Genomic DNA, 24,456 nt, shown 5'->3' on the forward strand with positions numbered 1-24,456 from the left:
GGCACGCTGCTTGTTTTTAAAACTGACTCAAATTATTTAAAGCCTCACACGCCTTGATCCTAAACACCCAGATAAATCTGCTCTTATTGACCTTTTTTAATTAATATGCTGCGTAAGTTTTCCACATCTGCAGTTTTTGCCAACGACCTGAGTGATCACTGCATAGTTGGTGCTGTGAGAAACACTAAAATCTCACGCTCCGAGCCCCGCATCAGTTTGAACTGGGGTCGTATTAAACAGGCTGACAATGTCAGTTTGGGAACATTTACAGGAGAGTTGTGTCTACTTTGTGGACAGACACGCCCCTTTTTGCCAGGTCAGGGTGAAAGGTCGGGACAGGCCTGGTTACGTTCAGTACCGGCCGATCTCCTACATGAGAAAAACCAGGCCTGGGCAGGAAGTCTGGCTCTGATGCTGATTGGCTACGTTTTCATTAGCTGTGTAATCGGATTACTGCCTCCATCATCAAGAACCAATGTAACTATTTTTTACTTTAACGACTGACAGTCCAAACGACCGTAGGAGGTTTTGGCAAACTATAAAGTGTCTCTGCCAGCTGTGACTCCTCAGAGCTTCCTCCTCACTTAAATATCGACTCCACTCCTGTGTCACACAAAACTGAAATGTTGCTTTAACAAACACTTTGTTGCTTCTTGTTCTTTGTTCAGCACAGTATCTGATGGTAAACCTCTTGCACACAACTCTGCTCGTAGTTCCTGCTTACTGATACCTTTTCCTTCACACCTGTCACAGTAGAAGAGGTTTGTAAGGCTTTGAATAGCCCCAACACCAGAAACTCGTCCTCACAATCGTTCTCCTTCCTTCTTGCACTTGGCTGCAAATATCATAGCTGAGCCAGTGTCTTATATTTTTAATCTTTCTCTACAACAGAAGGCTTTACCACAGATGTGGAAGTGTGCCTCTGCACTCCCCCACTGAAAGCTGGTGATTCTTCAACAGTTAGTAATTACAGGCCAATTTCCAAACTCTGTGTCTTATCTAAGGTTCTTCAAAGGCTGGTAAATAATCAACTTCAAAGTTATCTGGATGAAAATAGGATTTTATCTCCCTTCCAGTCTGGTTTTAGGAAACTGCACAGTACTGGAACTGCTTGGATAAAAGTTCTCAAAGACGTCTATGAAGCGCTGGATGCAAAGAACTACTGTGCAGCTCTTTTTATTGATCTATAAAAGTCTTTGACACTGTTGACCACAACAAAAACTCTTCTGGCACAACTTCACCTACTTCCAAGCTGCGTGGAGAGGATGAGGATCTAACAGCACAGGAACTCCAGCAACACTCAGCAGCAGCTGCTCCCAGTCCCTTGGTTTATGAGCTGAGCTGCTGACCACAGCATTTTATGTCATAGATTACTGGAAATAGGCCTTTCAGACCGAGCAGCTGGCTGCTTCTCTAATGTTCTTTTGGACATCAGCAGTGCGTTCAGCTCAATGGTCTCTCTTCCAGCTTTTTAAATGTCACTAAACGAGTGCACAGGGTTCTGTCCTGGGCTACTTATGTCAACGGTGTGGCACAAAATCTAGATGCATCTGTTCATTTTATACCATCAACATAGTTTTCAAACCATTACAGCAGCTGTTGATAGTATTCAGTCTCAGCTGGCTCAGACTGGCTTTAAATGTAGAAAAAACCAAAGTCATGTTGTTCACAAACAGAAAGAGGGTCCGGCTTTATTTCCTTCTCCTGTATCTGCTCAAAGTATTTCTATTGAAACTGTGGCCTCGTACACATACCTCGGTATTGTGCTTGATGACAGTCGTTCCTATAAGCCACACATTGAACATCTAATAAAGACACTGAGGCTGAAGTTGGGCTTCTCTTCCAGGAACAGATCATGTTTCACAGGAAAAAGCTTGTTGCTGCCACCTTTTTTTTTACCTGCCCTGTATTACAGTGACATGATTTATATGAATGACTCTGCTCGCTCTCTTCATCTGTTGGATTTTGTCCATCATGGGGCATTAAGATTTATAACTGTCTGTAAACCTTTAACACACCACTGTACTCTGTGTTCTCTGGTTAACTGGTCCTCATTGGTCTTACACAGGATGGTCCATTAGTATCATTTTATCTATCAATCTGTTTCTGGGTTACTGCCTCCTATTTATCAGAGCACATGTTAGGCAAACAGTTTAGTCACAGCCTGCAGTCTCAGGACATCATCACATCCACTGTTCCATCAGTTCATGCAGAGCTTGGGAAGAAGGCGTTCTCCTTTTCTGCTCCGTCTTCATGGAAAACATAACCGAAGGATTTAAGGCTCTCCGTTGATTTCACTTGCAGACTTCAAAAGACGTACACATGTTTTTGTGAAACCATCTCTGGGAACTTGTTCTCATTTTTAATGTGACTGAGTACATTACACAAACTTTTCTTTTATTGTTGTAATTTTAATATGTTTGTCTGGAATAGGTCTCTCTTGTAAATGAGACATTGAGTCTCAATGAGCCGACCTGTATAAATAAAGCTTCAATTACAAAGTCCTTTGTTTAAAGTTCCTTCAGCTGCCAGTGGGACGTGCTGTGGCACTATCGGTTGCTGAGCCTTTATATTGTTAGTTAGAAACTACAAATATAATGGCTCACTGTATTTCAGAATCAGAGAAACTTTATTAATCCAGGAGGGAAACTGAGTTGTCATAGCAGCAAATATACAAGAAACAACAAGCACTCATATAAAGTGAGTGTAGAAACAGTTATGATAGATAAATATTCAGATAAATAATATCAATATATAATATAAATAATCTATAATCCAGTTTTGAGTTCCCTCCCCAGACGCCTTAACGCCCACTCACATCCTGGGCCATCTGACCTCAGGAAATCACATGATAGGGTGGGGCCAGGTTTCACAATGAGCTCACCCGAAACCCTGGCTGATTAGGACCCCCACCCGCTTTCACACCTTGGCTCATGTGATTACGTAGAGGATCATCAGAGGGTCCTTTGTCCCTCTTTGGGGGGAAACTCCCACTGGGTTTAAATCTGGGACTCCCCACCAACTGACCCTTAGAACTGAAGAAGCTTCTCAGATGAGAGGTGAAACGTCTTCAAGCAACTCAAAGAAGTCCAGACTGTGTAATTATATTGTCTTCAACGTCCCAGCGAATAGGTTCAAGCTACAAACCTATCAAGCACCTTCTAAAGAGCACCATTGAGAGTATCCTCACCAACTGCACCACTGTGTGGTATGACTCCTGCACTGGGTCCTGCAGGAAAAATATGAGAGCAGTGGAGAGGATTGCAGGGACCTCTCTTGCCTCCCTCCCCAGGAGATCTACTGCGCCTGCCTCATCCAGAAGGTCCTGAACCTAAAGGAGGGATTGAAAAAAAAACAAGAACAGTTTAAAAACAGCAACTGGGCTGCCTCTGTTAAAAACAACAGAAATGCGAGCAGGGTGGTTAATTCAGCCCAGTTGTCAGTAAGTTTAAAAGTTCTGATCTAATAAGTGGTTGGTCTGCTAGACAATTCTTTATTAATCACAGTTGTCAATGTTTTCTTGTATATCATGAAGTAAGAAACTAACAAGACATGTATATACACATAAAATATTAATTTATAAAAGAGCATAAATAAAAAAGTTATTCACATCAGAATAACATCATCACACTAAAGACATCAAACTAGAAAAAACTTCAACTATTTTAATTTAAGCTACTTCTGATTTTTCATTTAATCGGCTATTAACTGAGAGACAAGACATTTCAAGATGGATTTGATCAGACATTTACAGGTTTGGTCGCCATAAATACTTTTTATCTACAACAATAAAACAACAAAGATGTGAAACTTAAAGGTTTGTTATACATCCGTTTGCTTACATAAAAGACTGGCTGCATGTTTTTCTTTGTTGTTCTTGCAGGTTTCAAAACTACACGCCCTGGGCTACCAGCCAATTCTGTTTCTTGGACAGTTTGACCGTAAGGGCCGTATAGTAGGGGACGTGATCACTCACATCGAACCAGCGGAAGGTGCTGCACGTGACATCCTCATGAAGATGAGGAAGCTTTATGAACACCTTCTGAGAAGTAAGATATGCTTTGTCCATTATCTGTAACCAGGTGTCCTTATCAGGTAGCCTATCCTAGCTGTCTTTGGGTGATACTCATGGTACACCCTAGATAAGTAGGCAGTTCACCACGAGGTACATAGAGACAAACAAGATGGTGAAGACGAGGATAGTTCAGAGTCACCAGCTATTCTATTCAACTCTACTCTATTCTGTTCTATTCTATTCAACTCTACTCTATTCTGTTCTATTCTATTCTATTATTCAGCCAAGTTTCAGACCAGTAACCTTCTTGCTGTGAGGTGACAGCTGCCCTACATGTCCTGTGGCTAACATGAAATAGTGTTATATCTGCCTTATTACCTCCCCATGTGGTGTTCACATCACCAAAGCTAGCCATCGTGAACCTCTGCTGTTACCTGACTTAACAATTTTGTATATGTGTGTGTGTGTGTGTATTATGGTCTTTCACACTCATGTTTATACAAATGTAATTGTACAAATCTTCTCGAACACCACACCTGATAATTCTCTTTGAGACTTTCTAGTATAACAAGTACATATGTAAACATGTTACCAATATGAACACAAAGATTCTTATACACTTATATACTTCTTAAGAGGTCACCTGATTACCTCCCTGAGGTCGTTAGCATCACCACTGTACAAAACTCTTAAGTCACAGTACTAGGTTGAAGTGTCAAATGTTGTGCACTACAAATTCAGGAAAGTAGTGTCATCAGAGGATAAAAGTCATTAGCTCTCTGGATTTATAGTCACACTCATTAATTTATTAATGTACAATGTAGAAAAGCACTACAGATGTCACATTACCCCCGAGGGCACTTGTACTGAATGATTTGGGTCAGTGAGGGTGTGAGATGACTTACTTGATGCCAATATTTACAAGTTGTAACTTTAGTAAAAACCTAACTGAAAACATGCAAATCACTACTTATTATGTGTTTATGTGTGCTGTACATTTTAAACCCTTTTAATGAATATTTAGTATTTAAAATTTTGCAGAATTACAAGTTTCACCTACTGCTAAAAGTTCTCCACCAGCAGCTGGACCATCCTCTGCTGACAGTGTGGATGCTGGACCAGTCCCAGACCCAGAGGCTCTAAACCAGCAATTTATTCTTCATTTAGAGCCTGAACCAACATCTTCCTCTGTCAGCCTCCTGCATCCTCCTCTTCATCTCTGCTTCCTCCTGCATCCTCCTCTTCATCTCTGCTTCCTCCTGCATCCTCCTCTTCATCTCTGCTTCCTCCTGCATCCTCCTCTTCATCTCTGCTTCCTCCTGCATCCTCCTCTTTGTCTCTGCTTCCTCCTGCATCCTCCTCTTCGTCTCTGCTTCCTCCTGCATCCTCCTCTTCATCTCTGCTTGTTACTGCATCCTCCTCTTCATCTCTGCTTCCTCCTGCATCCTCCTCTTCATCTCTGCTTCCTCCTGCATCCTCCTCTTCATCTCTGCTTCCTCCTGTATCTTCCTCTTCATCTCTGCTTCCTCCTGCATCCTCTTCTTCATCTCTACTTCCTCCTGTATCTTCCTCTTCATCTCTGCTTCCTCCTGCATCCTCCTCTTCATCTCTGCTTCCTCCTGCATCCTCTTCTTCATCTCTGCTTCCTCCTGTGTCTTCCTCTCTGTCTCTGCTTCCTCCTGCATCCTCCTCTTCATCTCTGCTTCCTCCTGCATCCTCCTCTTCGTCTGTTCTTCCTCCTGCATCCTCTTTGTTTGTTCTTCCTCCTGCATCTTCCTCTCCATCTCCATCTCCTGCATCTCTCCTTCCTCCTGCATCCCCCTCTTCATCTCTGCTTCCTCCTGCATCCTCCTCTTCATCTCTGCTTCCTCCTGCATCCTCTTCTTCATCTCTGCTTCCTCCTGCATCCTCCTCTTCATCTCTGCTTCCTCCTGCATCCTCCTCTTCATCTCTGCTTCCTCCTGTATCTTCCTCTTCATCTCTGCTTACTCCTGCATCCTCCTCTTCATCTCTGCTTCCTCCTGCATCCTCCTCTTCATCTCTGCTTCCTCCTGCATCCTCCTCTTCATCTCTGCTTCCTCCTGTATCCTCCTCTTCATCTCTGCTTCCTCCTGCATCCTCCTCTTCGTCTGTTCTTCCTCCTGCATCCTCTTTGTTTGTTCTTCCTCCTGCATCTTCCTCTCCATCTCCACCTCCTGCATCTCTCCTTCCTCCTGCATCCCCCTCTTCATCTCTGCTTTCTCCTGCATCCTCCTCTTCATCTCTGCTTCCTCTTGCATCCTCCTCTTCGTCTGTTCTTCCTCCTGCATCTTCCTCTCCATCTCCACCTCCTGCATCTCTGCTTCCTCCTGCATCCTCCTCTTCATCTCTGCTTCCTCCTGCATCCTCCTCTTCGTCTGTTCTTCCTCCTGCATCCTCTTTGTTTGTTCTTCCTCCTGCATCTTCCTCTCCATCTCCACCTCCTGCATCTCTCCTTCCTCCTGCATCCCCCTCTTCATCTCTGCTTCCTCCTGCATCCTCCTCTTCATCTCTGCTTCCTCCTGCATCCTCCTCTTCATCTCTGCTTCCTCCTGCATCCTCTTCTTCATCTCTGCTTCCTCCTGTATCTTCCTCTTCATCTCTGCTTCCTCCTGCATCCTCCTCTTCGTCTCTGCTTCCTCCTGCATCCTCCTCTTCGTCTCTGCTTCCTCCTGCATCCTCCTCTTCATCTCTGCTTCCTCCTGCATCCTCCTCTTCGTCTGTTCTTCCTCCTGCATCCTCTTTGTTTGTTCTTCCTCCTGCATCTTCCTCTCCATCTCCACCTCCTGCATCTCTCCTTCCTCCTGCATCCCCCTCTTCATCTCTGCTTTCTCCTGCATCCTCCTCTTCATCTCTGCTTCCTCTTCCATCCTCCTCTTTGTCTGTTCTTCCTCCTGCATCCTCTTTGTTTGTTCTTCCTCCTGCATCCTCCTCTTCATCTCTGCTTCCTCTTGCATCCTCCTCTTTGTCTGTTCTTCCTCCTGCATCCTCTTCGTCTGTTCTTCCTCCTGCATCCTCTTTGTTTGTTCTTCCTCCTGCATCTTCCTCTCCATCTCCACATCCTGCATCTCTCCTTCCTCCTGCATCCCCCTCTTCATCTCTGCTTTCTCCTGCATCCTCCTCTTCATCTCTGCTTCCTCCTGCATCCTCTTCTTCATCTCTGCTTCCTCCTGTATCTTCCTCTTCATCTCTGCTTCCTCCTGCATCCTCCTCTTCGTCTCTGTTTCCTCCTGCATCCTCCTCTTCGTCTCTGCTTCCTCCTGCATCCTCCTCTTCATCTCTGCTTCCTCTTGCATCCTCCTCTTTGTCTGTTCTTCCTCCTGCATCCTCTTTGTTTGTTCTTCCTCCTGCATCTTCCTCTCCATCTCCACCTCCTGCATCTCTCCTTCCTCCTGCATCCCCCTCTTCATCTCTGCTTTCTCCTGCATCCTCCTCTTCATCTCTGCTTCCTCCTGCATCCTCCTCTTCATCTCTGCTTCCTCCTGTATCTTCCTCTTCATCTCTGCTTCCTCCTGCATCCTCTTCTTCATCTCTGCTTCCTCCTGTATCTTCCTCTTCATCTCTGCTTCCTCCTGCATCCTCTTCTTCATCTCTGCTTCCTCCTGTGTCTTCCTCTCTGTCTCTGCTTCCTCCTGCATCCTCCTCTTCATCTCTGCTTTCTCCTGCATCCTCCTCTTCATCTCTGCTTCCTCTTGCATCCTCCTCTTCATCCCTGCTTCCTCCTGCATCCTCTTTGTTTGTTCTTCCTCCTGCATCTTCCTCTCCATCTCCACTTCCTGCATCTCCCTCCCTTAAGTTTGATAAGATTTCTTTTTTCATTTTGTTTCATTCTTTCATTTTCTCCAGTTTTACAGACCTCATGTAAATATTTCCTTTGTTTTTTTTCAGAATGCTGAAAACACCGTACACAGAAGATTTTCAAATATGAAGAGATAGTAGACAGGAGAGTTGTAAATGTAAGTAATTTAGCCTGCTGCTGTGCAGATTTGTTTGCATCTTTGGACTTCCCGGATTTGAACTGTGCCTGACTGACTATCCATAAGCTTTTGTATTTGATGAATCTTCACTAATTCAGCCACTGAGTCTGGATTTCGCTCCAAATAGGACATTAAATAGGAACATACCACCTGATACGACCTGGTCGTGCTGCCTTCCTGATGTTTACGTTCTTTAAAGTCCTCCTGACATCATGCTCAGAAGGAGTGATTGATGTGGAGGTGCTCCTTCCCATTCAGTAACATCTGCTTCAGTTAGTTTTGCTTGTGAGCCACAATGTAAGCAGTGTTGCTTTGCTGACATGCACTCGATGCTGGCAGTACAAGCATTGTAGTGGTTCTTATGTTTTTGTAAACTAATTGTATAATATATTGAGCCATTCAATAGTACACAAATGTTTGTAGGCTCCTTTTTGTGTGCAACTTGCATGTCTTTCTTAATTGTTTGTTTATATCATGTTTTTCAGGAAAAAGAAGAAGTTAAAGTCAAGTGGAAGCCCTGCTCAACATGGTATGTAGTAACAACTTTGTTGGACGGGAACAGACATTCATACTGTTGATAAATAGTTATCACCTGTATTTGAACTCATGTATTTGGACTAAAGTAAATTGGGAGCTTTTAGCTGTCAAGCTGCTCTTCTGTGAGGAACTTGATAGCTGTTCACCTCCAAAGTCCATTATGAGTTTTGGAGGTGGACATGGTCAAGACTTTTAAGAGTTGGCGTAAGACTTCACTTCTTTATAGAGCTTATAGTTAGGGCTGGTTCAGCTCAGCCCTTAGTTATGCTGTCATAGGACCAGACTGCTGGGGGTTAGTGTCGTCCCCCCCCCCCCCCCCCCCCCCCTCTCTCTGTCTGTCTCTTTCAGGGTTATGCAGGCTCAGTATTGGTTGAAGATGCAGTCACGTCTCCTTTTACTAAAAACTCTCCCCCTCTCCCTCACCACCATCTGTAAACACACATGTCTCAGTAATGCAGTTCATGCATGTTACTAACTAAACTTCTTCCCTGGAGTTTCTGTGCTCTCTCATCCAGCAGGTTCTGAAGGATCGTGGCTGCTGCTGTGGTCCTGCTTGACGTCTGCTTCATATATTATTACTCTCTGACTTGATTTGATTCATTTATATTACAATGAAGGTGTATAAAGCATGACATGAATATAGAAGATATTTCATCCTAAAAAATTGTCATATGTCACAACCTAAATGATCCTATTTTGTGTGTGTGGTTGTTGTTTGTTGTGTTTTTCTCCTGACAGTGGCAAAGTGTGGGATGACACATGGGAACCTGCGCAGTTTTACACACAGTAAACCAGGCACCACAGGTGGCAGAGATCGCACAGTTCACAGTTTGTAGTTCAGCATAAAAGTTCAAAATAAGATATTTACTGTACAATTCTAACCAGTGTCAGTCTCTGTTTCATTCTCTAACTGTGGCTTAAGTACATAAAACACTCATGAATCTGATCCATCAATAATATCTTCCCAGCACTCGATATCTCATAGTTTTACATATCAGCCAACATTATTGTCTACATGCTCATAAATATAGAAGTGACTTGGCTATTATAACATATTGCAAGTTAAAGTAATACTGCACTGCACGTAAAGTAAGTAACATCTTGTATGAGGTGATTAGGGTCAGCAGTGCTGTGTATGGGAGCCTAAAGCAAAGCTAACTGCACCAGTACCAGCTTCACAACATGTTGTATATTATACGTTTCTACCTGTTTGTAATATGTCATCTGTCATGTTTAGATGCAGTGACAATTGCACATTTGGAGTCGTGGTCATATGTGGTTTTTATATACAGGGTATTATTTTTTTCTTTTAATTGTCATTTTTTTCTATTATTCTTGTTTGTTTGCACATCATTATTGTGTGCATATTGCATATGTAACATTATTTTTATTGTTAATATTATTATTAGATACCAAAGATACAATTTGATTAAGGGTTTTCCTGTCAAAATGTCAATAAAAATGCAATTACACGCGTAAACAATAGGATCAAAATACACTTTTAAAAAGTCTGTTGATCAAATACTGATTTTCAAAACATTCTAGAGGAAAATAGAGATAAAACAATCTGAATACTAACAGTGATCTTGGATGATGATGGAGGCTTGAATGGATTCTTCTGTTTCAGTCAATAGGTTCATATCTATGACAATAATTTGATAAGTTTAACAGGTTGGTTTAGGCCTGGCAATACAGCAAATATTCACAAACTTTTGTTTTTGAAGAATGCTGATCTTTTTTGGGATGAAGCTATCTGGCAACATGACACAGCCCTTTAACCTCATCTGTATGTCTATCATGTGGCTGTGGTACTGGGTTTTGGTTTGATGCATATGCAGGTTACAGCTGGGGAATGGCAGTATGTTGTGGATTGATTTGACATGTTCAACCACTGTTACACCAAACTCTCTCACTTATAACATGATCAAGGCCTCTTACCCAGTGTCATGGATTCTCTGTAGTTTTGGGGATACAGGGCCAAAGTCTGAGGCAGTAAGTCAGATCGAAGAAGGCAATGATTCTAAAATGGGAGTTTACTCGTGTCATTGTGTATATCCAGGAATATGTGCCTGAGGATAGTTGTCATGAAGTCAATATTAAATCAAAGTATTCCTTAATGAACACAGCTGGCATGAGTTCTCCAAAGCTGCCTGCTGTCTCAGGATCTGTCTCCAAAAAGAACCAGGGAGCGCTAACATGTTATGTTCTAAACTGATGAAGAAAATGCACATTAAACATAGTATAAACTTACTGAGTGAAGTAATGTGAAGAGGATGCCTTTAGCTGCTATTGGGTTGGTTCCTTGATCAGTGCAATACAGAATCATTCATCTGGTTTGATGTAATGTCCTTCAAACACGTCAAAATGAGGCTCTGTAGTCTGTTTGGCCTCCACATGCCTGTATGACCTCACTACAACACCTGGGCATGCTGCTGATGAAGTGGCAGATGGTCTCCTGATGGATCTCCTCCCAGACTCCAGGACTAAAGCATCTGCCAACTCCTGGACAGTCTGTGGTGCAGTTGGTGGATGGAGTGAGACATGATGTCCCAGATGTCCTCAAATGGATTCAGGTCCAGTCCACAGCATCAATGCCTTCGTCTTGCAGGAACTGCTGACACACTCCAGCCACATGAGGTCTAGCGTTGTCTTGCATTAGGAGGAACCCGCACCAGCATATAGTCTCACAAGGGGTCTGAGGATCTAATTTCAGCACCTAATGGCAGTCAGGCTACCTCTGCCGAGCACATGGAGGGCTGTGCGGTCCCCCAAAGAAATGCCACCCCACACCATTAGTCACCCACTGCCCAACCATCATGCTGGAGGATGTTTCAGGCAGCAGAAGGTTCTCCAATATGTCTCCAGACTCTGTCACAAGTACTTAGTGTGAACTTGCTTTCATCTGTGAGGAGCACAGGGCGCCAGTGGCAAAGTTGCCAATCTTGATGTTCTCTGGCAAATGCCAAACATCCTGCACGGTGTTGGGCTGTAAGCACAACCCCCACCTGTGGACGTCGAGCCCTCATACCACCCTCATGGAGTCAGTATCTGACCGTTTGAGCAGACGTGCATATTTGTGGCCTGCTGGAGGTCATTTTGCACAGCTCTGGTCTTTCTTTCCTACCCCACAGTACCTTTCCTTATCTTTTGTTTCCTACTCTTTTACTTAGTCTTTGATCACGGTTATCTTTCTAGATGATTAATTTCATTTGTTCTGGGGCGAGTCACTGGCTCGGGTGCATTCTGGGACTGTCAGTTCACCAGTGTGCTGGCATGCTTCTTAACAAACACACCACTACAGCAAACATCTCAGTTGTACTTGTTGATTTCTTCAACAAAACACTGAACAAAAAATGTCCTTGTGAGTGTGCTGCCTGGTGCTTTTACATTTTGTGGTAATTTGAGCAGCCCAGAAAGCATCCCATGAATTAAATTATGTTATTGTATCTGAACATGTACACTAGTCATTAAATTAGATGGGAAAGAATGATTCAGGGTAAACAACTGCACCAAGGGAATTACATTTTTCTTCTCAACATGTAAAATGTCTGTTGATAAGCAATTTCTGAAACAGACATTATAAAAATCACATTAAACAGATGTAATTAACTTTTTATTCTAGCAAACATAACATCAATGATGACACAATCAGTCTTCATCAGAAGTGCTCAAATCACTCTCAGCGGCATCGTCTGGAACGTCCTCCTCCTCCTCCGAGTCCATTTCCAGGAGTGGTTGGTGGCTGAGGATTCTCTTGTACACGTCCGTTACTTTGAGCATTTCAGCTTTCAGTTCACTTTGTTGTTTTAAACCAGGCTATGGAGTCCTTTCTGTGCATCCTCCGACATGCCAACAAGGGAGGCTGTAAAAACAACAAAACTATTAAATATAAGTAAAACAAACCTCACCTCATAAACACAAGGAATTAGGATCATGTAATTAAACTTTTTTTTAAGGGAGAAGGCAGTGTTAGCTAGCAACCCAAATATAGGTAAAAGATCCAGTAAGACTTCAGCATCTGCTATTATTTTCAATCAATTCATCACCAAATGTATAAATAAATAAAAGATGTGCTTACAGTCTGAGGAGATTGTCCCCAACACCACAGATTGCATTCGCAACACTGTCCAGTGATGCTGCATCTCCCTGCAAAGGATCAACTCCTCTCTCAGGCGCCTCACAGCCATCACCTTCTCAAAGACCTTTCTCTTTGTCCGGAGGTCAGCAGCAGCTACAGTTTAACAGCATCAGATGGGAAAACATAGTAGCATATTATGATTCAAGAACAAAACATTCAACTGCTGCTCAGATACTGGGAGTTTGTTTAAAAAGGATATTTAGAAATCAAGAGCTTACGTTTACTTGTGCTCTGCCAGGGCCAAACGTCGGTCTGCATGAGGGCATCACTGGATACGATTTGCTTTGTTGGTTCAGCGAGCTTGTTGTAGTCGTCAACAGCAGCCACCAAGCGTTTCTTCTCATCTAAGATGACCTTGTGAATTCTGTGTCGCCTCTTGTTGCTATCTGTAAATAATCATAAAAAGGAACACCTTCACATAATGCATATATTTACATTTTAATCTACACTCATCAATTTGTTTGCTAGAACAAATCACATCCAGCTTAAACAAACCTGGATCTGATTTTATTCTGTTTACAAAGTAGCTGTACAAGCTGTACAAACTGAGCATCAAACGGTCCATTTCAAAGAAACTGTGACACCATTTTGTCTGTAAAGACTTTGTGTTCGCACTCTGATGATGACGACAAGCTCCTCTACTCGTGCCTGCAACGCTCCAAGGCTGCCATCAGTTTGATCCGTTTCTAAGTGAGAGGAATATTAATCAGAACACAGGATGAGTAACAGTCACCAAACTACAGTGGACTCTGTAATCACTGACTTGATGATATTCATTATAAGACATCTGGAGCCTTCATGTGCTGCATTATCATGAGATAACAAGTATGTTGGTGTTCAGCTTTATAAAAACAACTAGTACGACATCACTTCAACCCAGGTCCAATCCAATTTGATCAAACGCAACAACTCTGCCATCAATTCTGCTTTTACAAGGCTTATTTTTCATTGTTTGTTGACACTGTCAGAAAGATCTTAACTCTAAGTTCTTTAATGAGGCCATGGTGGGTCCTGTTGTTATACACGAGTGCATTATATTGAGACTCACCTTCAGCCCATTGCTGCACATCAGCCACCCATTGCTGCAGTGTGTCGTCATCCACACCCAGCTCATTTCTGCTCGCATTCAGGCTCTCCACTTGTTCTCTAAGGATCCTTATGATCTAAGAATACATTAATAAATGTCATTCATATTGACATTAAGAGTACTGGTGTTTTCCCCCATTACCACACACATTAAAATGGGTGTTGAAAAAAATGACCTTTAGATATCTCTGGCTCAAAGTGCGGCCCAGTTGTTCCACTTTCCTTTTGTTCCAGCCCAAAGCCAGGAGGCTCAGCATGTCTGTTCGCCCTGCATTTCAGTTAGTATACAAATAAGAATGAATGAGCAGGAGACTGAGTGGAATCTCACACACAGACACACACCTGCTTTAGACATGTACTTCGTTGTGATGGCCGCCCTAGACACCTAGTGGTGGTCCTACACACCACTCTCAGCCACGTGGACAAGAAACAGGGTAACTATGTGCGAATGCTGTTTGTTGATTACAGTTCAGCGTTTAACACAATAGTGCCCTGCAGACTGTTCACAAAGCTCAGGGATCTGGGACTTAACAGCAGCTGTGTGCATGGGTGTTGGACTTCCTCACTGGCAGAACTCAGGTGGTGAGGGTGGGCAGGTGCTTCTCCAACAGCATCACCATCAACACAGGAGCACCTCAGGGATGTGTCCTCTTGCCACTGCTCTACTCCCTCTACACTTCAGACTGTGTGTCCACCCATGGCTCCAACACCATTGTGAAGTTTGCTGACGACACAGTGGTGTTGGGTGCCATCTCCAACAACGATGAGGCGGCCTACATGGATGAAGTGAAGAATCTGGCATCGTGGTGCCAGGACAACCACCTCCAGCTGAACGTCAGCAAGACCAAGGAGCTGGTGGTGGACTTCAGAAGGGGTCAGCACAGAGACTACAAGCCCATTATCATCAATGGAGCTCCAGTGGAGAGGGTGCAGTCCTTCAAGTATCTTGGTGTCCACATCTCCTCAGACCTGACATGGGCTGCCCACATTCAGGTCCAGACCAAAAAGGCTAGGCAGCGCCTGTATCACCTTCGACAACTGAGGAAGTTCAGGGTCTCTCCAAAGATCCTCAGGATTTTCTATACAGGCGCTGTGGAGAGCATCCTCACACAGAACATGACATCGTGGTTTGGGAACAGCTGTGTGAAGGACCAAAAAGCTCTCCAGAGAGTGATCCGTACAGCAGAACGCTGCTGCAGGATTGCTCTCCCCCCGCTTCAGGACACCTACACCAGGAGATGCCGGACTAGAGCAGCGCAGATACTGAAGGACCCGTCCCATCCTGGCAACAAACTGTTCCAAGTTCTGCAATCTGGTAGAAGGTTCCGCATCATCCGGGCAAGGACAGAGAGACTCAAGAGGAGCTTCTATCCCCAAGCCATCCGTGCCCTAAACACACACACCCGCCCTCTCACATCATCTATAATTGACTGAGACAGGACTCTCTTCCAGACACTAAACCAAGGCACAATGTACATTCCAAATTCCTTTAATTTTAAATATGTTTATATTGTCTATCCTGTAAAATAGTCAGATGTCTATTCATATTAATGTACAGAATTCACCTGCTTGCTGCTACTACTGCACATTCACCCAGTGTATATACTATATATATATATATATATATATATAATGTTCTTCCTCTACACCCCCCCCCCCCCCCCCCCCAAAATTTTTGCACATGTCGAGGAGCGTGTCAGGCCACATTTCACTGTGTGTTATACTTGTATAACTATGCATGTGACAAATAAAGAACCTTGAACCTTGAACCTAGACAGGAAACTGTTTACTTGTTCCACCTCTTCTCCAACTGTAGAACCGGCCCCATCCTGAAACGCACCTCCCCATTTGATCTATAGAAAGGAGGTCACAATACATGACTGCTGAATTCATTCAACCTTATAACAAAATGTCTTAAACTTATCCAAGACTACAAGCTGCAGTATACCTCGCACATCCAAGTGTGAGCTTTTGCATGCATGACGGAGAGAAAGGGACGCATTGACAAGAGGTTCCTCAGCTCAGGGCACTGCTGAGCCACGCTGGTTAAATATGGGAAATATTTACAGGCCACATCGGAGCAAAGGAACATAATATGTCCTGGGACGCTAGCTGCCAACTTCCTCTGGAGAAAAAGGGGGTAAGCAAAGATCTCCCCTCGAAACATGTTCAATGCAGCTAAGAGGACTAACAGCAAACAAACAGCTATTTCCATGCCCTCTTCATCCAACTTCCCAGTGGACTTTTTGCTCGACTCCTTTGCTGCAGTCCAAGATGAAGATCCACACAACCCTTTCCCTGGGACCTACACACTCAAAGACACGACGTGATTACGCCCTATCAGGGACAAACTTTTTAACACTAATGCAAAAGAATTAGCTGAATTAGCCTTAAGTCACGTTCACACAACACCTCATAAAAACCACGTTTTTATTTTTTAAATACACAAGGTGACAAAATGAAGTATGCATTAAGATAAAGTCAAGTAAATAGTATTACGACAACACCAAGAGAAAAACAAAATAAATATCCACCCATCCAAATATGTATCCACACACACACACGTATGTGTATATGGTTATGGCGTTAACGTCATTTTAACAAGATTAAGGCTGACAGCACTGATATATATGTGTATCTTACATCATTTGTGTGTCTCTGGATGTATTTCACAAACTCAGCAACTTCCTCATCTTTCTCAATGAAGACACCTTCAAAGTTCCCCTGCTCTGAAGTGCTGAACGAACACAGTGACAGTTGTTTGAAAAGAAACATCAAAATACAATTTTTGTACAAATCCATATTTGATTTATGTCCACAATGCATAACGTACCTTGCATTTGATTGAAAGCGATAAAGCTTGCGGTTTCCATCAACTGACACGGCGAGCATGTCTGGAGTGCAGGCAGGGAAGCTAAAGCATGGCTCCTTGCACATCCTGTCCACCTCACACTTTACAGCACTCCACTCCAAGAAACTTTTACTGAAGGCATCAGCTGATATTCGGCCAGTCTTTTAAGTAGAGGACAAACAACAGAATATTCAAGGACAGTCATCATAAACATTGATTTGCACAATTTCCTTAAACTTGACAAATTTAGAAACTCACCCTTCCAAAATGGGCTGTTCTTTCATCCAGCACTTTGACAAAGGCCTTAAGTGACATCCCTGGTGCAGCTTCTTAATGTCATAGAAAGACTGAAAGACATCCATTGAAAACAGGGTGCAGAAATTTAAGGTGCCAGGCCAATATCCACCACCCTGGAAGTCCTTAACTGAGGGGGACCACATTAGGTCACAGCTGGTGCAGCTCACCACTGGCAGTGCAAGGTTATAACGGCCTTTAGGAAGGATAAGGAGAAATCCAGTCATGGCTCAACAAAGACATTCATTTTTTCCCATGTTGTTTTCAAAGCGGTCTGGTAAATCCAAATGACCTTTGACAGGTGCCCACATATACTGCGGGCCGAGGGTAATTCAAAACAATGTAGCAATGTACAATTTGCACTAAAACCTGCAAACACATCTATTGTGTATGTACTGTGTGACAAAAGAGCAACTTACCATTTATGGTTACAAGAGCCACAATTGCACCGGGTGAAACCTCAACGTTACCTGCTGGGCAGTCACACACAGTCTGGTCTTTGCACAGGCAACAGCCGAACTAACATTAAAACACACAATATATAAAAAAAGAATTGGAAATTAAATGATACACAATAAATATACAATAACAGCACACACTCATAGTACATAGCAAGAAATGCATAAGACTTAAAAACCGTACCTATTGGCCTGTGAAACTCTGATGAAGGCTGCAAAAATCCTCCTGTTACTGCCTCTCTGCTGTGCAGGACAAAGCGTGTGTGAACTGCAATATCACAGTCAGCACAAAGGAATGGAAGAGACAGGCAGTCCAGACACCTCACAACTACTTGTTTGCCACACTGACACACACAGTGTGACTGTGGATCCAGAGTAGCTAACATATTGTCTATAAGACAAGGCCTGGCCTCTTTCCACTTTTGCAAGGACACCATGTTTCTGATCTCCCAGTGAGTAGCAGCTGACTCAGACGACGTCTCACAAGTCATGGCTGCGTCCTCTTCTCCATCCTCCAACCACTGAAGGAGCTCCTGACGAAGCACCTCAGTTCCACACACTAACAGAAAAAAAATAAAGAAACTTTTCCACAAAGTGAAAAACACTCTAGGCAGTATGTTTCTTAGGACTGCACAAAAGCCCTGCCTAACTCAACTATAACAACAAATATAAAAGCAAACTTTAAAAAAGGAATCACAACATATAAAAGAAGGTAAAGTACCTTTTGTTGGGTTGACACTGGCAACATAACTAGGTTCTTCACGTGGACATTGATGCTGATCTGCAGACACTGGGGGGAAACAAAGAGATCAAAGAATATTTACTTGCTGAAATTCTTTGGTGAAAACAAGTTGTGAGATAAAATCAATGGTTGTGAGAACACTGACCACATGGCAACTAGTACTTCGACTGGATGATGGTCTTTGAGGAATAAAATCTCCCTGTCTGTCATGGTTTTTCCAGCGCACTGGTCTTGGCTGAGGTTCACTCTGTGCAACACCTAAAATACAGTCCATGATTAAAGTGTGGTGGGGGCGGCATCACAGGCATGGGCAGAAAAAAAACAAAACAAAACGTTCATGCTGAGCCACAGCTGTAAAAGCTGCTGGTCATAATATCGGTCTGTGGTGAGAGGGAAACATGAAGATGAAACCAGGAGATGTCCTTACTGAATCATCAGAGCTGAACAGGTGATGGAGAAACAGATTTACCTTTCAGGTGACATGAATGAGTTGAAGGGAAGTTATGAACTGTTTCTGAGAGACAAATAACACCAGGATCCTTTTTTGTGTAGCTGACAGCTGGTAACTGTGCAGGGGCGAGTTTAGCAAAGTGTTGCCAGGGGGGCAGGTAGGGCATTAACTGGGAAAGGGGGGCACAAAGAAATACTTTTCTTTCTTATTCTCATTTAAAATGTCTCGCTTTTAATAAATAATTATCTGAATCTTACAACCAAAGTTTTTATCTGATGTAAAATGTATAGAAATCATACATATACCAACAAGACTGTACATCACTGTCACAACAGCGTTTGTTTTCATTCAAAGGCTTTATGGCTTTAATACCTGGGGGGCCGGTCTCTAGTCAAAATGCCCGGGCTGATTTTTTGTTCCAGTCTTTTTCACCGACGTTTACGTGTTTGCGCGTGAGCAGTGTGAGCGGCTGCGGTGACACCCTCACGAGCGAGCAATGTTTGTTTCCCTCAGAGAAAGAAAAAAAAAGGCTGCAAAAGTACAGGGAGGAATGGGAAAAGGGAAACACCTGGCTGGAAAAAGGTCACCATAACACCTTTAAAGCGCACTGCACTGTGTGCCGGCGCACTTTTTCCATAGGCATGCTTCTAATGGTGGGCACAAGAAGAACATGAGGGGCGTGAAAGCTCGGGGAACCCTTAACCAATTTCTTGTCCACCAGGCCACGGCAGAAGCAGATATGGTATGTAAACACTGGTTTGTTTGTTTAAACCCTCTGGTTAAGGTTAATATGGGCATGTGCAGTGAATATCAGCGCTATGTGGCCAGAAGTGTGATAATATAATTTATTTTGTGTAATAAACAACTGCAAGGATAGATGATTACAACAAATAGATCACTAATACATAAAAGTAACACATAGATGAATAATGATGATGAGTTATGATGCGTAATCATGGGAACAAGCGGGTTTACAAACAGGAGCAAAAGTTGAAATAATGCCTCTACTGAAGCCAATTGTACTAAATGCACTAAATGTGCACAAGAATATTTTTCGTTCTATTGCTTTCTATTAATTTATATAATTTTAAGTTAAGCAGGACAGAGTTCTTTTAAAGAAAGATTTACTTATATTCTCAAAAGTTAAGCCTGACAGGCTTCTGTTTAAGAAAGAGACCTGTTTTACTGTGTTAATGTTGTCATTTTGAGCTAAAAATAAATGGCTAAATGATCATTTGTTTCCCATATGGTCATATCACAAAGAATATGCATCTGCTTAAATCAAATTCAAGTCAAATGGTTAAAAAAATAATTTCACACACAAAAAAAGAGCTAAAAAATTCACCACACTGGGAAGGGTGAAGACAACTGGGTTGCCCGGCCCTGGCCACGAGGTGCCCCTTATTTATTTTTCAGGGAGTTGTCAACCCTATGTGTACATGATCGAAATAACTTGAACACAAACACAAACAAACGAAGAGGAAGACCGAACCGGAAGGAAAAAACTACAAGTCCCAGCATCCTCTGTGTTTAGGGAGTGTCAGGGTTCCTGGGTCGTTGACCCAGTGATTTCAGTTTGTTCATGTTCAGTTTGGTTCGCCACATTAATGTTCTCACTTCCTGTCTTTTCCCGTGTCAGCTTGTCTCCCGTGTCATTAGTCAGATTATGTTCAGCCCTGTACTCACCTCCAATCATTGTCATCATTCAACCTGTGTATTTAAGTTCCTCGGTTTCACCAGTTCTCTGTCGTGTCATTGATGTTGATGTTCATGTCGTCCCTCCGTCTGTATGTTCAGTTAGTCAGCCAGCCATTCTTCCAGTCTTTCAGCCAGCCAGTCACTCCATCTGTCCTGCTTTGTTCACTCGCCCTCCAATAAATCCTCTTCATTTCTGCACCGTGAGTCCAGCGTTTGGGTCCTCCTTCTTTCGTCCACGACCTCATCCTGACAGAATGACACGACCCGTGCCACGAAGACACGATGTGGACCCAGCGGACTCGGACCTCTTCGAGCGGCAGGACGCAGCGCTCTCCATTTGGGCGGAAAAACTCAAGGAGAGACAGCGGCTCTTCGCGGAGCGAGAGCACGTCTTCGAGGGCACTCGCTTGGCTCTGGGCGGGCCTCGGAGACGCCGCGTTCCCCCACCTGCTGCCTCACCTGCACCGGAGCATTTGCCGCGGAGAGTGGACGTTTCACGCCGCGTTGCGGCCGCTCCCTCTCTCGCCGCTCCGCTCCTCGCTCACACACCTGCCGCCTCATTCGCCGGACCTCCACCATCGCCACGGCACAACGGCTACGCCTCCCACCTCGGCTCAACGGAGGCTACCGCGCCAGAGGCTCAGCTGTTTACCCCGGCCGCTTCCTCTTCCCGGAGAAAGCGGCGCACACGCCGCCATAAAATGGACTATTTGCAGCAATTCCCCGTGGTGAGTTCCAGCGACTGTTTTCCACCCTCATTTGACTCTCCACTTCAAACCAATAGTAAACCCATCTCTGATTCATGGGACGTTTCCCTCCTAGAGGATGAAGTGGACTGGGAGGATTTTTTCTGCTCTGCTCCCCCAAAGACTGTTCAGTCAAAAACTGTAAATAGTGGTGGCAGAAGGACCGGAATAAATCCCAATAGACCTGTCAGTATCACTCACCCGGTCATCATTTCCACTCCTATCAGTCAGCTGACACCCACACCTGTGCCTGCTCCCAGGATGAGGGCAGCCGTGACCACGTATACCTCCACACTCACTTCTGTTCCTCGGGTGGGGGTGACTGGTGTCCAGCCACCTCCCGTGCCTGTCCCAGCACCTAGGCTGAGGGCGGCCAGAACCCAGCCTGACCCCCCTAGAGGCGAGGCAGAGCTAACCGGTTCAGCTGCTACTTCACCACTTCATCCACCTCCTAACCCAGCCTTTCACGCCCTCGCAGTATCCCTAGTTAGGTTAGCTGAACTGTCCCCTGCCCAGGCACCAGCCTTACTAGCCCAAGCCGTAATTTTATCTCCGTCACTAGCTCACTCTTTAGCTCAGCCATTAGCCTCACCGGCCTCTGTTTATCCGTCAGTCTCCTTAGTCCAATCAGTTCCCTCACCTGCTGTCCAGTCTCCTGCTGCCCTCCAGTCAGTTCAGCCACCTGTAGCTCAGTCTCCACCTGTCCTCCACTCTTCTGTAGTCCAGTCTGCCGCCCAGTGCCCTGTAGTCCAGTCGCCTCCTGTTTCCCAGTCACCTGTCCACCATCCCGTCCAGTTCCCGGACCTGCAGCCACAGCACCCAGAGCCAGCTGTGAGCCTTCCTGCTTCTCAGCCAGGGGTTTCCGCACCCGCTGGCCCGGCCGCTCCTCAGCCAGGGGTTTCCGCACCCGCTGGCCCGGCCGCTCCTCAGCCAGGGGTTTCCGCACCCGCTGGCCCGGCCGCTCCTCAGCCAGGGGTTTCCGCACCCGCTGGCCCGGCCGCTCCTCAGCCAGGGGCCTCCGCGCCTACTGGCCCTGCCTGTCTCCGGCCAGAGGCCTCCGCGCCTGCATCGCCTGGTCAGGCCTCTGCCTCAGCTGCACCCACGCCCGGCCCGGCCTCTGCCTCAGAGCCTTCGTCCGCTGCAGCCTCAGAGCCTTCGTCCGCTGCAGCCTCAGAGCCTTCGTCCGCTGCAGCCTCAGAGCCTTCGTCCGCTGCAGCCTCAGAGCCTTCGTCCGCTGCAGCCTCAGAGCCTTCGTCCGCTGCAGCCTCAGAGCCTTCGTCCGCTGCAGCCTCAGAGCCTTCGTCCGCTGCAGCCTCAGAGCCTTCGTCCGCTGCAGCCTCAGAGCCTTCGTCCGCTGCAGCCTCAGAGCCTTCGTCCTCGCCTGGCCCAGCCTCAGAGCCTTCAGCCTCGCCTGGCCCAGCCTCAGTGCCTTCAGCCTCGCCTGGCCCAGCCTCAGTGCCTTCAGCCTCGCCTGGCCCAGCCTCAGTGCCTTCAGCCTCGCCTGGCCCAGCCTCAGTGCCTTCAGCCTCGCCTGGCCCAGCCTCAGTGCCTTCAGCCTCGCCTGGCCCAGCCTCAGTGCCTTCAGCCTCGCCTGGCCCAGCCTCAGTGCCTTCAGCCTCGCCTGGCCCAGCCTCGTTTGGGTCTGGAGCTGAACGGCCATTTTCTAGACCGCTGGCTGGGCCACTGGCCGGCCGCCATCGCCGTCGTGGGCGGCCCCCCGACCGCCTTCGCCTGAGTGGCCGCCGTCGCCTTCCGCGCGGCCGGCCCCCCGAACTGTGCCGCCGTCGCCTTCCGCGCGGCCGGCCCCCCGAACTGTGCCCACGTCGCCGCCGTTGCTTTCCACGCGGTCGGCCCCCGGACCAGTGCTGTCGCCGTTGCCGTCCGCACGGTCGGCCCCCTGAACTGTCTCGTCTCGGCCACGGGCCGCGTGGACGCCCACCTGAACTGTCTCGTCTCGGCCACGGGCCACGGGGGCGCCCACCTGAACTGTCTCGTCTCGGCCACGGGCCGCGGGGGCGCCCACCTGAACTGTCTTGGTGTGGACTCCGTCCCTCCGTCCTGGGCCCCCTCCGCCCACCCTGTTCTGGTTTTTTTTTTTTTTTTTTTTTTTCTTTCTCTTTTGGCCGTCGGGTGCCGGCCTTTGAAGGGGGGGGTACTGTCAGGGTTCCTGGGTCGTTGACCCAGTGATTTCAGTTTGTTCATGTTCAGTTTGGTTCGCCACATTAATGTTCTCACTTCCTGTCTTTTCCCGTGTCAGCTTGTCTCCCGTGTCATTAGTCAGATTATGTTCAGCCCTGTACTCACCTCCAATCATTGTCATCATTCAACCTGTGTATTTAAGTTCCTCGGTTTCACCAGTTCTCTGTCGTGTCATTGATGTTGATGTTCATGTCGTCCCTCCGTCTGTATGTTCAGTTAGTCAGCCAGCCATTCTTCCAGTCTTTCAGCCAGCCAGTCACTCCATCTGTCCTGCTTTGTTCACTCGCCCTCCAATAAATCCTCTTCATTTCTGCACCCTGAGTCCAGCGTTTGGGTCCTCCTTCTTTCGTCCACGACCTCATCCTGACAGGGAGCAGTAGTGAAAGTAAAAGTATAGGGCTTTGGAGTTGACGTCACGCCGCAGTGCATTGTGGGATCGCGGTGCCATGTCAGTAGGCTAGAAAGCAAAACAAGTGCACAGTGTTGGAATCGGGACTGCCAGAACCATGCTCAAAATCAGCGCAAAAGACAAAGGGCTGTATCGCGACCGATTGCACTCAGACGCCAAGAGACGGTACTTTGAAAAAATTCCGTGCATCGGTAATGTGGACCCGTATGAAATAAGGAAGTGGAGTGGAAACCCAGATGACCTACCGCCTTTGTCCTATCCCGATCTTCGCATACCTTGCATGTGGAGTGTAGAATATTTAGCTGATTTGGAGTTTAGAAATGTGTTAAAATATAATGTAGAACTATTGTAGAGACACTGCCCTTAAAGTAATAAAGGCCTGACTGTGTCATGAACTTAGGAGTAGATTTTAGGAGACCCTCCCCCAGTTGAACTGTGAAAGTAAGACAAAGAGGAGTTAATGCTGAGTGGAAATTCCCCCGAGGATACCTGTGGTCTGGAAGTGAGGGGGTTTTATGACCTCTAGGGAGATGCCTACACCCACAGTGTTTTAACGGTCATGCACACACATCCACACGCACACTCACTCATGTGCACACACATACACACAGGTATGCGCACACACTCACTCACGAGCACTCACATAGACACAGACACAGAGTTTCCAGCACACCGTGGGGGTTTTATGATGGGGTCACTTCTATAAAGCTGGCTGTAACTAACAAAGGGGTGAAGATTTTTGCAGAGGGACACCGGCCTCTCTTCCCTTCTAGAAGTGCATGCTTAAATAAAGATGAATGAAGATGAGTAAATGAAGATGAATAAAAGTTTTATGAA

General features: G+C 45.6%; 1 protein-coding gene across 1 annotated transcript; it reads right to left on the reverse strand.

Moving 5' to 3' along the window:
* Positions 1-13,237: 13,237 nt before the first annotated feature.
* Positions 13,238-16,708, reverse strand: LOC146675567 (uncharacterized). Its single transcript, XM_085402558.1, has 8 exons — positions 16,605-16,708; positions 16,415-16,508; positions 15,720-16,076; positions 15,542-15,624; positions 14,114-14,148; positions 13,948-14,039; positions 13,734-13,848; positions 13,238-13,371 (listed from the first exon to the last, which is right to left on the reverse strand). Exons 1-8 carry the CDS (start codon positions 16,706-16,708, stop codon positions 13,238-13,240), a joined length of 1,014 nt encoding a protein of 337 aa, XP_085258684.1.
* Positions 16,709-24,456: the final 7,748 nt, after the last annotated feature.

The sequence above is a fragment of the Rhamphochromis longiceps genome, linkage group LG3, assembly GCF_057381845.1.
Source record: "Rhamphochromis longiceps isolate RC_006_pf linkage group LG3, R_longiceps_female_GT1.1, whole genome shotgun sequence".
In the NCBI taxonomy this organism is placed as follows: domain Eukaryota; kingdom Metazoa; phylum Chordata; class Actinopteri; order Cichliformes; family Cichlidae; genus Rhamphochromis; species Rhamphochromis longiceps.

Excerpts from the sequence above, each read along its gene's own strand:
- LOC146675567 (XM_085402558.1), bottom strand. The coding sequence starts at position 16,708 with ATGTGCAAGGAGCCATGCTTTAGCTTCCCTGCCTGCACTCCAGACATG. Across the intron at positions 16,509-16,604 it reads CGCTTTCAATCAAATGCAAG|CACTTCAGAGCAGGGGAACT; the intron begins GTACGTTATGCA and ends GTGTTCGTTCAG. Across the intron at positions 13,372-13,733 it reads TGTGCAGCAATGGGCTGAAG|AAACGGATCAAACTGATGGC; the intron begins GTGAGTCTCAAT and ends CCTCTCACTTAG.